We start from the raw sequence: 12,458 nt of genomic DNA, 5'->3' as shown, positions 1-12,458 counted from the left end.
GACAATATGATATTGATATTGGTTAGTTGAAAAATAGTTAATTTTATTGGTTTTTTTTATAAACATTTATATGTGAATTAATGTTTAAGTACAAAAGGGAGTGGTAAGGAATGCCTCAAAAGAGTCGGGATTTCCTGAGCACAAGAGAGTTAGAGCAGGTCGCCCCGTCTTCTTCGGGTGAGATCTAGTTCTTATTTTGTTGTACCTCCCTAAAGGATCTTTCTTTTAGGGTTTTTTCTTATCCTGTGTTTTTTGGTTTGTTATTTTCTTCTCTTATTACCACTGGTGGTTATCTTTTGTGGAGTTTCGGCCACTTTTCAAAAACCTCAAACTTTGCATACTTCAATAGTTTGGGTAGTTGATACTTCTTGTTCTAGAGATATTTGCTATTATATATATAGTTTGGTAATCTCAATTTATTTGATGGATTTTTATATTGAGAGTAATTGCATCGCATGATGATGCAAACACATAATTTGCACGTTGATGATATTAATGTTAATTCATTTTTGTGATAAACACCTTTCTAGGCTTATTCAAATGAGAGATTTCTAACTACATAAATATTTTATATTTAATATTTAATAATAACAATAATATAAACATACCCCAATGTTTTCCTCCTTGAGCTTCTTAGATTTTGGCCCACCTTTCAAGGTATTTTATAATATTTAAGGTTTATGTTCCTTTGACAATTGAGGTGCATAATAGTCCGAAAAATTAAAAACAAATATTCGTAATCTTCTTAATTTTAATTTTAAGTGAATATTGCATCATAAACAACTTATCCAGTTGGTATTTTAGTTTTTTTCCAAATCAAAATTAGATTGTTTGAATTCTTGACTTATTCATATATATATATATATATATATATTGTAACATTAAATATTGGTTTGCCTAGGGGAAAGACAGAGAAAAATTTATACAAATTTATTTAATGTGCGCAATTGATGTAGTTCAGCCATATATCATGTAAAAAAACATAGTGTAATATTCCAAATGATCCCTCTACCCGAATTTGAACAAATTGAGTTCCTCTTATTATTTTAAATTGGTAAAATTAATCCATAGAGTAATTGAGCTCAATCTTCATTTTCTAATTTCTATCACTTGCTCCATCCTCCCACTCTATCACTCGCTGACTCAATCTTGATTTTCTTCAATCTCTCCTCATCTCCTTCTGGTCCTAATCCAAGGACTACCTTAACAAGATCAATAAAGGAAAGAAGCATTAGATCCTCCCCAAAATGCCACCATGGAGAGGCACCATCACTAAAACCAATGATCTGTGATGCTTGCAACTCATCACCTGATGAAGCAATGCTGGGAGGAGCCAAGTGGCTAGGGGGAGGGGGTTTTGATATTTTTAGTATATCTGAGTTTAATAATTTTTTTTTATCTTTTAATTTTTTTAAATAATATTTTAATGGGGAAAAAAATACATCAGTTGCATCAGAGAGGAAAACTGTAATGGATTCACAATCACAAATAGAATGTCTATCCAAAGATCAAACAGAATAGGAAATACTCCTTCTAGAGTGATCCTCTTCCATTAATTTCAGATGATAGCTTTTCAATCAACAACTTCTTACAAGGAATCCACATTCAACAACTCACAAATGTTCAGAATAAGTCTCAAATCTTTAACAAGAGCAAGTAATTCCAAACAGGAAAAAGATTAACAATCCAAGCTCATAAGGCTGTGGATCTACGGAATACTAATAGAAAATAGTACTAATAATGGGAATCACTTCCCTCCCGTCGGATTGCCGGAGATGACGCCGGAAACCCTCACGAGCCCAAGAACCTTCTTCTTTCTTCTTCCATGCCCTATTCTCCCTTTCCCTTTCCTTTTTATACCAGAGTATCTCTACTCTCATCCTCCTCCAATCGCTCCCCTTCCTTCTGCGACGTTGTCAGCTGCAAACATAATCCCTCCACCAAACGTTACCCTTCCTTTCTCGTTTGCCCATAGGTCCAGCTGATGAAGATTCCGCCACCTCACCAACCCAGTCAGCAGCATCTTTGCTCATTGATGCTTTTCTCTCTGTGCTCCTCCTCACGTGCCTTTGCTTTGAAATCATTGGCGCCTTCAACTTGCCAGCCATTACAAAAACTAGCACCAGTTTATGGGCTAGTTTTAACCATTTCAAATACTAGAAGGACCCAATTTACTTAAATTAGAATAGAGGCTCGAAAGAATAAGATGGATAACTTAGACACACTATTTAAGATATTTAAAAAATAAAAAATAAAAATCAACTGTTAGCTCTGTTTGCTTCAAAGCTTGTTATAAAATTTGAAGAAACAAGAAGCAAATTAGAGATATGGAGATTAGCTCTAGTTCACTAAACTTAGAGTCCAGGAAGATTGAATTACATAAAGTATGATTTATGTCTAAATGAGAAACAGTGTACATTTATTTATTTCCTAATTTAAATTTTCACAATAAATGAAAAAGGTTCAGCCCAGGACGCTACGGGCCAGCCCATTACCAACAGAAAAGACAACCAACCAATGAATGGGCCAAACAAGATCTTGAGCCATTTTCCCTATTTTGAATTTCTGGTTGCATGCTATTTGTAATCCTTTTTACACGTACCATTTTATTGTTGATCTATTTGCACTATTGTCAAGAAATTTGAATGAAAAGCATTGAAGATGACTTATTATTGTTCTATTCACACATCTTCAAATGGAAAAAGCAATATAAAACATCAAATGAAAAATTAAAACAAGGGTGTCAAATTGTACCATATACGAATTAGTTTTCCCAAATTAACAAACAGGTTCATCAATTTTTTTCCTTTCTTCAGGTACAATGTATTTATCAATTTGGTGCCTTGGTCTTGATACACAACACTTTTTGCAACCACATTGTTTAATCATTTTGAAAAAAAAAAAAAAAACTTTTACTCATTTATTCAACAGTTTACAATATATATTCATAATATATATCAATTCTTTATGAAATGTGGTTCATTTGCTTATTTCAAAATAAAAAATATATATATACATATATCTATACATATAACTAGAATAAAATAAACTTTCTCTTGCTAATTTTACTTGTTTAACATTAGTTTAAATTGGAGGTTAATTAAAAATTATTTGTAATTGATATAATTAATTAGATAATTTAGTTATTATGTTGGACAGCCAAAATCATTCACCCTGTAAAAAATAAGTCCTTATATTTTTCAAAAAATAAGTCGTTATTATAAAAAAAAAAAGTCAATGTACATACACATATATATATTTGCAAGTAGTTATGTAGATTCAATACTTTCAAATTAGCTGAATCAAACCATCCAATTTGATTGCCTGCATGAACATACATCAACCAACTCAATCTTTTATGTCCTTTAACATAAAGTTGACTTATACTCACATGAATTTGGTAAAACCATCTAATAAAGACAATTAGGTATCCGATTTAATAATAAAAAAAAAAAAATCAAGGGCCAACATTTTTTTTATTTATTAACACCGAGCAGTAGAATGTTCGTGCATGTCCTTACTAGAGAGTTTGAGCCTCAGCTTATATAGCATGAAGGCATAATATTGCGTTAAAATATTAACTCTTCATTAATCAACGTCATTCACCTAATTTGTCCATGCACTTTGAAATTAACAAAAAACTCAAAGTCCTAATGACTTCCAACAATTAATACTTCTACATTCTTTTTATAAATTCAGCATCCATAACAACTAATCACTCCTCAAAAAGGAATCACCACATAGAATTAAACACATGAAAAACATCAACATGTTAGCTCTCATCCTCTTCTTCACATATGCATCCATTCTCATCTCCTCCTCAAATGCCGGTGTCCAAGACTTTTGCATTGCAGATCTCTCAGCGCCGGTGAGCCCCTCCGGATATCCATGCAAGAATCAATCCACAGTCACTGTTAATGACTTTATCTTCACAGAATTCTTCAGAACCCGTAAGTTTTCAAGCACAATTAATGTTTCAGCGACCGACGCATTTGTCGGCCAGTTCCCCGGCCTCAACGGCCTCGGTGTCTCGGCAGTGTACTCAGAGTTGCTCCCCGGAGGTGGCATCCCTCTTCACACTCACCCTGGAGGCACTGAGTTTAATCTTTGTACTTGAAGGGACGGTTCTCGGTGGCATTATCTCCTCGGAGAATAGAGTTTACTATAAGACTTTGAGGGCTGGAGACCTAATGGTTTTCCCTCAAGGGCTCTTGCAGTTTCACTTGAATGCGGGGAGAACCAGAGCAAAAGTGATTGCCACCTTCAACAGTGAAAACCCTAGGGCTCAGTTGGTTCCAAGGGCTTTGTTTAGTAATGATTTGTTGGCTGAGATTGTGGCTAAGGTGAGCTTTCTTGAAGTGGCTGTGGTGGAGCGTCTCAAGGCTCTCCTTGGGGGAACAAACTAAGCAGATTTGGAAGCATTCTTGTAAACGTATACAACAGCGTGTTGCACTAAATCATTTCATATTGTCATATGTATTATTACTATATGACATATATCTATTCATTTGGTGCACTGTTTGGTGTAAACAAGAATTAATTTCAAGAGCTAGATTTGTTTGTTTTTAGAGTTTATGAGTACGTACATTCATGCATGCATGTGTGCATGAACTTTACTTTTCTGATTTGAATAAGGACTGCTTGTTGATTGAAGTGGGATCCATGCAATGCATGGTTGTATCTAGTGCTGTGTTTTATATGTTGACTCAGTCAACAATGTGGTGTTCATGTTTCCTATTTTTCTCTGTTTGGTCAGTTATGCACTTCTACCATTGCTTAATTAATCATGTTATTCTCCTAAATTCCTTTCTTCTAGTTTAATGGTCCAGTTGTTATATATGTAGCATTCTATCCCTATGATCAATATATTGCATTTAATTCTCAAGCATTTTTAACATTTAATTCCTTTTTATTGCCACAGTTGTTTTTACTGTAAAACAGGGTCTACAAAAGCACCATATTGAGAAGAAGCCAACGTTCTTTTCAGATGTATTGATTAGGGAAATACTTCAAATAAGTATGAATAAATCAGACATAATATTTATTTGGAGTGAATGCAGAACAAAAGAACAGCTCTTCAGAGTCAAGAGCTCCGCCAACAAAGTGTATTGACTTGGCCGTTTTTGACAAAGAGTTACACCTTAGCTCTCCAAACATATAGTATATATATATATAGATGTCTCAGCGAGGAAAGAGCAGCTTTCCAACAATTATTTTCTTAATTGAACGCTAAACCCAAATATTGTGTTTGGGATTATGCAAGTCTGTTCCTTGATTTTATATACTCTGATCTTCATCAGGAATACTAAAGTTTAGTATCATCCTATCTAACCCAAGAAAAAGGAAGGTTATAGTCTTGTTGCTAGAAATGGATTGATGGCAGTAACTCCATCTCTCGAGTTCTTTGTCTTTATTTATAGCAACATCTACCAGGCACTTTATGTCATGTTAAAATAGTTGGCAGGTCCAAATAACCCGATTAATATAGTTAGGTAGGAAAAACTAATAAACTTGAAAAGGCAACAATTAAATTAGATTAAATGTCCTTCTCATTCATCAACCAGATATATTTTGGAAGAGCTTTCAATAAGGATTCTGTTAAAGAAACAGAAACTCTTGCCCAGAAAACTTATTAAAAATTAATTGTTCAAGAATATTATACGTGAAATTTTCTCCTTAGATTACAAGTAATTATCTTTAACTATGTATGATCTCTACATCCAGATTTAGACTTGTAACCTTCACCACTAACTCACTTATTATATAAACAACATTACAAACAATTACTTATCTTGTGTATGAGAAAGAGATACATCACAAACATGCCACAATTATTCATTCTCTTCTTCTTCTTCTTCTTCTTCATTCTCTTCATCTCATTCTCCAAAGCTGATCCCCTCCAAGACTTCTGTGTTGCAGACCTCACTCTACCCCAAAGCCCGGCCGGATATTCTTGCAAGAACGTCTCCCAAGTGACTGTCGATGACTTTGTCTTCACCGGCTTCCGCAACCCCAGAAACAATTCAAATACAAACATGGCCTCATTGACACCAGCCTTCGTTGCTCAGTGGCCAGCGCTGAACGGCCTTGGTATCGCAGCAGTGTACGCTGAGCTTGCACCCGGTGGCCAAGTCCCGATCCACTCCCACCCCGGCGGCACCGAGCTCATCGTGGTAATTGAAGGGACAGTCATAGCTGGCTTCATCTCATCATCAAACAAAGCTTACACCAAAAAAGTGGATACCTTTGAAGCCATGATCTTTCCTCAAGGTTTGCTGCACTTTCAGGTGAACACCGGGAGTGTTAAGGCAAAGTATGTAGTTAGCTTCAGTAGCTCTAACCCTGGAGTGCAAACAACCTCAATGTCGTTGTTTGGGAATGACTTGCCATCTGAGATATTGGAGAAGGTGAGCTCTATTGATGTTGTTGAAGTGAAGAAGCTCAAGGCCATGTTTGGAGGAACAAACTAACAAATTACTTGAGTTTGGTGTTTACTGCATGTGTATGTGACTTTAGTTACAGTGTGGGTAATAATCAGCTTTACATTGTTGGCAAGGTGGACCTTCAATATAATATCAAACCCTTTTTTATTCAAAATGAATGAGAGAGTAAGGACAACATATATATATGCTGTGCATATATATAGTTTGATTATATTCTAAGAAACAATCCATTGGTTTCTTTGGGAAAAAATCCATTGGGTTACAAAGCCTTTTTCTTGTTTAATTTGAGAGAAAAATATTTAACGAAAGTAGAATTACTCTAAAAAGTGCATTGTGATTTATTATTTTGGCCCCCAACAAATATAAAATTTTAGAATCTGTAATTGATTTAAAATGACATGGTAGAGATTATGCGGCTCCATTAATTGTGCTTTTATTTTTATTTTTTAATTGTTGAGAAATATTATATTTTCAAAACAACATTAAAAATAAATTTGGTTGTGCTTAATTTTTTTAATAATAGCTAGGAGATGTGAACCAATTATATTTTTTATAAATTATAAATATATAAAACGATAAAAAAAGAGTTGGTATTTTATTTTTTTTTTTTAATTAAAATTTAATGGTTCAAAGATGTGACATGTTTAAAAAATAAAATAAAATAATTTAAAATAATTTAAAAATACATGATGATTAGATGTAAAAGAGATCCGCCTTCACCCATTTTTTATTTTTATTTTTTTTTTTTGAGAAACATTTAATTTAAAAAAATGATATGTCAAGGAAACATAATTTTCAAAAACAGCTTAGTAAATATTGATTTTTAAGAATTATGGTAAGTAATAAGCATAACATGACACAATATATTTAAAAATATTTTTGCCTAAATTTCATTGCAAAAATTTAAAAATGAATATTTGGAGGGTGTCAAATCCTACCTCAACCTTTTACGTACATACGAGTCAAATGCCTGCCATTGCAATAGCATCCCATGCTAACCTTTTTAAGAAAATGAATATTTTTTTAAAAATTAATCCAATATAGCATAACCACATATATCTGGCATATCATTCAAAAAATTTTAAGGTTATGTAAAAAAATATCTAGAAACAACCATTATTACTTGGTGTAACGAAATATTATGAGAATAGTAAATACTATAAAAAATACTGTGTAAATTTCAAGGTTATGTAGTAGAGTACTGTATATATATATATATATTGTAGTGTCACTATTTATTTACTATTCACTGACCTCTCTGTGGGAGGATGTCATCCTCCTCCAAGGTTACATCGTAGAGGGGATTTATTAGCTCGGTTTAGTTCCTGAAATATTTTCTAGACATGCACATGGTAGGACTTTAATCGTCCAATGTGACATTTGACCGAGTTAATAAATTTCTAGGGTTTGTTAAACTACTGTAACTGATACAGTACTTGTATGTCCCCAGCTGATATCCTTCGTAGGGCCATGTTTGTTGTCTTTGTTAAAAAAAAAATCTAGAAAATTAATGACATGATAGAGTGCCACATTATTCCTACAATAATATATTTAAAAAACATTAAATATAATTTTTCCAATATATATATATATAAGTTTTTTCTAAACATATATTATTTTTGTATTTAAAAGAAGTAAATCGAACAAGTTTTCTCGCTCTCACCATGCCTTCCTCTCAAATGTGGGTGTGTTGATCGATTTGTCCAACACATAATTTAATTAGACACATTGGTGACCTCAGACCTTCGATTAGTTAATAATGAAAGTCTTAATTAATCATTGCATGCATTTTCATTCTGAGATTTAGGAGTATGCTTTCTTTGAGAAGATATTTAGAGAGGAAGAAGCAAAGAGAGCCAACAGTTTGGTAAGGTCGACAGAAATGTATGGTCCATTGTAGAAATATATTGTGATAAGGCCACACAATCAATGAGTGGGCAAAACAAGATTCTTGAGTCTTTCCTTATTTTGAACTTTTGGTTGCATGCTACTTGATTGCCTTCACTTACCATTTTACGTGCCTGCCTACACTTGTGATTGCATGCGAGGCAGGCAAATTTGGTCAGATATTTGTTCCCCCTATCTTACCCTTGCCTAAGGGCACCCCTTATCGTCCACTCATCTTAATGACACCTTATCCATGAGAGAGATCTACGTACAGAGAGGCGGTGGGTGTAGGACATTTTTCTTTTAGCTGTCTAGGTATGTCTTCTAATGCTTCTTTCATGTGCGTGATAGCTCTGCCTCCATTTAGTGGCTATTTTATTAAAATAATGTTATATTTTTAATTAATTCCTTAAATACGCATTTTCGTAATTATTTATGGAAATGTGTATTTTATATTTTTTTATTATTTTTTAAAACTAACCGGTCCCACTATAGTTTTTATATATTTAAATTTAATTTTTTTTTAAAAAAACAGAGGGGCCCGTTATTTTTTTAATATTAAGTTTTTATTTTTTTAAAAAACTGTGGGTCCGGTAGTTTTTAAATTAAAAGCATTTTACATCCAAATCCTTATAATTTTTATTAATTTTTTTATAACTTATTTTTTTCACTTCTACTATGTTATTTTTACTTTCACTAATTGTAACCGAATGTTAATAATTTAAATAAATAATTTTAATATTTTTTTCATAATAAGGGGGTTGTTGGGATGAATTATTGGTGGCATGTGGCACCTACCCCATTTATGAGAGCCATTGGATGAAATTGATGTTAGCCATCTATTTGTTGAGTGGAGGCCTATATAAACCCTCCAAGTTCTTTTTTTAAAACACACAAGTATTTCTATAAAAAAAAATTATCAATATAGAGAGAAGCTCTTCTTTAAAATTTTTGTAATTGTAGTTTTTTTATTTTCTTGCAAAATTATTTTTTTTACATTAAATCTAGCAAAATTTATATTTTTGTTATACTGAATGAAAGAGACAACCTTAGTCGAGAGGAACACTGACCAAGGGCCGTAGGAACTCTTGACGAAGCAACACCGACCAAGGGTCTTATAACTTATGATGAAAAAAATATTAAAATTATTTATTTAAATTATTAACAACCGGTTACAATTAATGAAAGTAAAAATAACATAGTAGAGTAAAAAAAAAATTATAAAAAAATTAATGAAAATTATAAGGGTTTGGATGTAAAATGTTTTTAATTTAAAAACTACCGGGACCGTAGTTTTTAAAAAAATAAAAACTTAATATTAAAAAAAATAACGGGCCCCTCTATTTTTTTTAAAAATTAAATTTAAATATTTTAAAACTATAGTGGGACCGGCTAATTTAAAAAAATATTAAAAAAATATTAAATGCGCATTTCCGTAAATAATTACGGAAATACGTATTTTAAGAATTATTTAAAAAAATAACATGAGTCCACAAAGAAACAGTTAAAATAACTTTGTGGACTCATGGACCCTTGATTCTGGCTTTGTTGGTTGATTCAAGGAAACATAAAAAAGTACTTTTGGGTTCTTGATTCATGGTGAATTATAATGACCAGGTTTTATCAACCGCTCATTAAGAGGCAATGGTTCAAAAGTATATTAAATTTATTAGAAGAGGTCCTACCACCTTAATTTCTAACATACAGTTTATTTTAATAAACAACTCATATTCACTAAGAAAAAAAAAACTACACCATCCTTGTAACAATTTTTTTAAAAAAAATTAAACGAAAAATTAAACTCTATCACTAGTATATATATATATATATATATATATAAAAGAGATCTTTTGTCATCTCATGACAAAGATATTTTTCTTTCGAATGGCAATGATCATTCCACTCATCACAAGACGTACAAAGATTATTTTGAAAAGTTCTCTAGCCCTCTCTTCCTCTCAAAAACTTGGGCTCACATTACAGCTCACAATTTTGTCTCCATTCAACTACTTAACCTCACAAAGGTTCACGTGAAACCCTAACATGCATGGCTTCCAAAACCTTCCCCATTCCCTATATAAACACCATGCAAATAACAAAACCATCAAAACACCAAAAAATTAATTAACACCATGCTTACTATCCTCTTCCTCTTCCTCCTCTTCTCCTCCACCCCATTCTCTGCCAATGCTGCCGTCCAAGACTTCTGTGTAGCAGACCCTACACTCCCGGAGGGTCCAGCTGGCTACTCCTGCAAGAAGCCAGCTTCCGTCACTGTCAACGACTTCACCTTCAGTGGTTTTGAGAAAGCCGGTAACACAAGCAACATCATCAAGGCTGCCGTGACCCCAGCCTTCGCCGCACAATTCCCTGGTGTAAACGGGCTCGGCATCTCCACCGCCCGGTTAGACCTAGCACCAGGTGGTGTTGTCCCTCTCCACACTCACCCTGGTGGCACTGAACTCCTTGTGGTCACTGAAGGGTGTATTCAGGCTGGCTTCATATCATCAGCAAACACAGTGTACTATGAGATACTTGCAGAAGGTGATGTCATGGTGTTCCCTCAAGGGTTGCTTCACTTTCAGATCAATGTAGGGGATGGCAATGCAGTGGCCATTGTGAGCTTCAATAGTCCAAGCCCTGGTCTCCAGATAACTTCCATTGCATTGTTTGGTAGTAAGAACTTCCCTTCATCTATAATTGAGAAGGTCACCTTCTTAGATGATGCTCAGGTGAAGAAGCTCAAGGGTGTTCTTGGAGGCACTGGCTAATTATTTAACTCATCTAAGAGCTTTATAATTGTTTCAAGTTCACTGTGTACGTTTTTTCTTTGTTTCTTGTTTCTTGTTTCTTGTTTCTCTCATCTGTTTGTTAATCCTCTATGTCTTTCCTTGGTGTTGGTCAGCTTGTTCTAAGTTAATTATATTACTCAAGCTTGTTGCGGTCCTTTGTTCTCAATTAGAGTTCATTTGCTTCTAATAATATTGTAATGAGGATTGATGTGATGGCCATATATGAAATGTTTTTTCTTCTCTTAAATATTGATTATTAATTAAAAATAAAAGTAGGGAGTGAAGAGAAAATTACTCCAATCAAAGATACATATCTTCACATGTTGTAATATTTGTACTCTTTTCTTTTTTTAGGATCTTTTTGTTAGCAATCAGTTCCTACTTTTTTTAGGGTAATTAGTCTCCACTTGTATGTTAAATATCTCATATTGTTTTTTTCAAGAGGTATGTAAAAACATATTCTATTTTTTTCTCCATAATAATTTCTTCATTGATTTGATTTCTTCAAGAGAGAGTATGGGCTTCTTTGGATTAGTTTTTGGAAAACTCAAAAGTACTTTTTTGTAAATTAAGCACTTCTGGGTTCAAAAAAATTATTTCAGTATTGTTATTTTCGAGTCTCATACTCTCTCGAAACCCGTGAAAGTCTTAATTCTAAAAATGTTTTTTTCAGTTTTTCGAAGCTAAAAAAACCTTTTTATAAGTTAACTCGAAAAAACTGTTTTTTAAAGCTTTATTTTTACAGTTTTTTACAAAAAAATAATCCAAATCAAAATACTGAAAAAGTGTTTATGGAAAGAAAAAAACGATTTTTAAGCAATCCACAAATGCCTATAAATAAAGCTCTAACAGTTGATAAAAAGAAATTCTTTTTGAAATCATAGAGTGTATGCAAATATGCAAACCTCTACACGATATAAAAAAAAGAACGAGAAAACGAACAATATATAGGAAGGAGATATATGAACAAGAGTCGTTGCGTGGTTTTAAGTATTTTGAATGGCTGCTATAGGGTTTACAGAGTTGCTATATGGTTTTATTATATATATATATATATATGAATGTAAATATAATGGAAAGAAAATTATACGTTAGAGTATGATCCAACAGTTAGAGAAATTAACTAGTGAATGATCAAATAATAGTAATGGAAAAATAAATAAATTAAAAGAAACCTTGGGTGGAGAAAGGGGACCACAATTTGAGCAACCGTTGGCTTCATCGCAATGAAATGCGCATGCATGTGTGTTTGGTTAATCTGCACGACCTGTCCCATTGGGCAACGCAAACGGTGGGGTACGAAGAGGATGGAGGCCATTTGGTTAAATAATAAAAA

At 33.1% G+C, this 12,458-nt stretch overlaps 3 protein-coding genes across 3 annotated transcripts; all 3 read left to right on the top strand.

Moving 5' to 3' along the window:
- Positions 1-3,754: 3,754 nt before the first annotated feature.
- LOC120282926 (germin-like protein) lies at positions 3,755-4,406 on the top strand. The gene is made up of 2 exons (XM_039289757.1): positions 3,755-4,061; positions 4,120-4,406. The coding sequence occupies exons 1-2, from the start codon at positions 3,755-3,757 to the stop codon at positions 4,404-4,406; spliced, it is 594 nt and encodes a 197-aa protein (XP_039145691.1).
- A 1,416-nt stretch (positions 4,407-5,822) lies between these two features.
- On the top strand, positions 5,823-6,470 carry LOC120282925 (germin-like protein subfamily 3 member 3). The gene has a single exon (XM_039289756.1). The coding sequence runs from the start codon at positions 5,823-5,825 to the stop codon at positions 6,468-6,470; it is 648 nt and encodes a 215-aa protein (XP_039145690.1).
- Positions 6,471-10,376: 3,906 nt separating this feature from the next.
- Positions 10,377-11,341, top strand: LOC120281938 (auxin-binding protein ABP20-like). Its single transcript, XM_039288630.1, has one exon. The coding sequence runs from the start codon at positions 10,463-10,465 to the stop codon at positions 11,099-11,101; it is 639 nt and encodes a 212-aa protein (XP_039144564.1). The 5' UTR covers positions 10,377-10,462; the 3' UTR covers positions 11,102-11,341.
- The last annotated feature ends 1,117 nt before the right edge of the window (positions 11,342-12,458 follow it).

This window comes from Dioscorea cayenensis, chromosome 18 (genome assembly GCF_009730915.1).
Source record: "Dioscorea cayenensis subsp. rotundata cultivar TDr96_F1 chromosome 18, TDr96_F1_v2_PseudoChromosome.rev07_lg8_w22 25.fasta, whole genome shotgun sequence".
Taxonomy (NCBI): domain Eukaryota; kingdom Viridiplantae; phylum Streptophyta; class Magnoliopsida; order Dioscoreales; family Dioscoreaceae; genus Dioscorea; species Dioscorea cayenensis.
This window is presented reverse-complemented; position numbering and strand designations above follow the sequence as displayed.

Coding starts and splice junctions, on each gene's coding strand:
- LOC120282926 (XM_039289757.1), top strand. CDS start 3,755: ATGAAAAACATCAACATGTTAGCTCTCATCCTCTTCTTCACATATGCA. Junction 4,062..4,119: donor CTCAGAGTTGCTCCCCGGAG/GTGGCATCCCTC, acceptor TTGTACTTGAAG/GGACGGTTCTCGGTGGCATT.
- LOC120281938 (XM_039288630.1), top strand. CDS start 10,463: ATGCTTACTATCCTCTTCCTCTTCCTCCTCTTCTCCTCCACCCCATTC.
- LOC120282925 (XM_039289756.1), top strand. CDS start 5,823: ATGCCACAATTATTCATTCTCTTCTTCTTCTTCTTCTTCTTCATTCTC.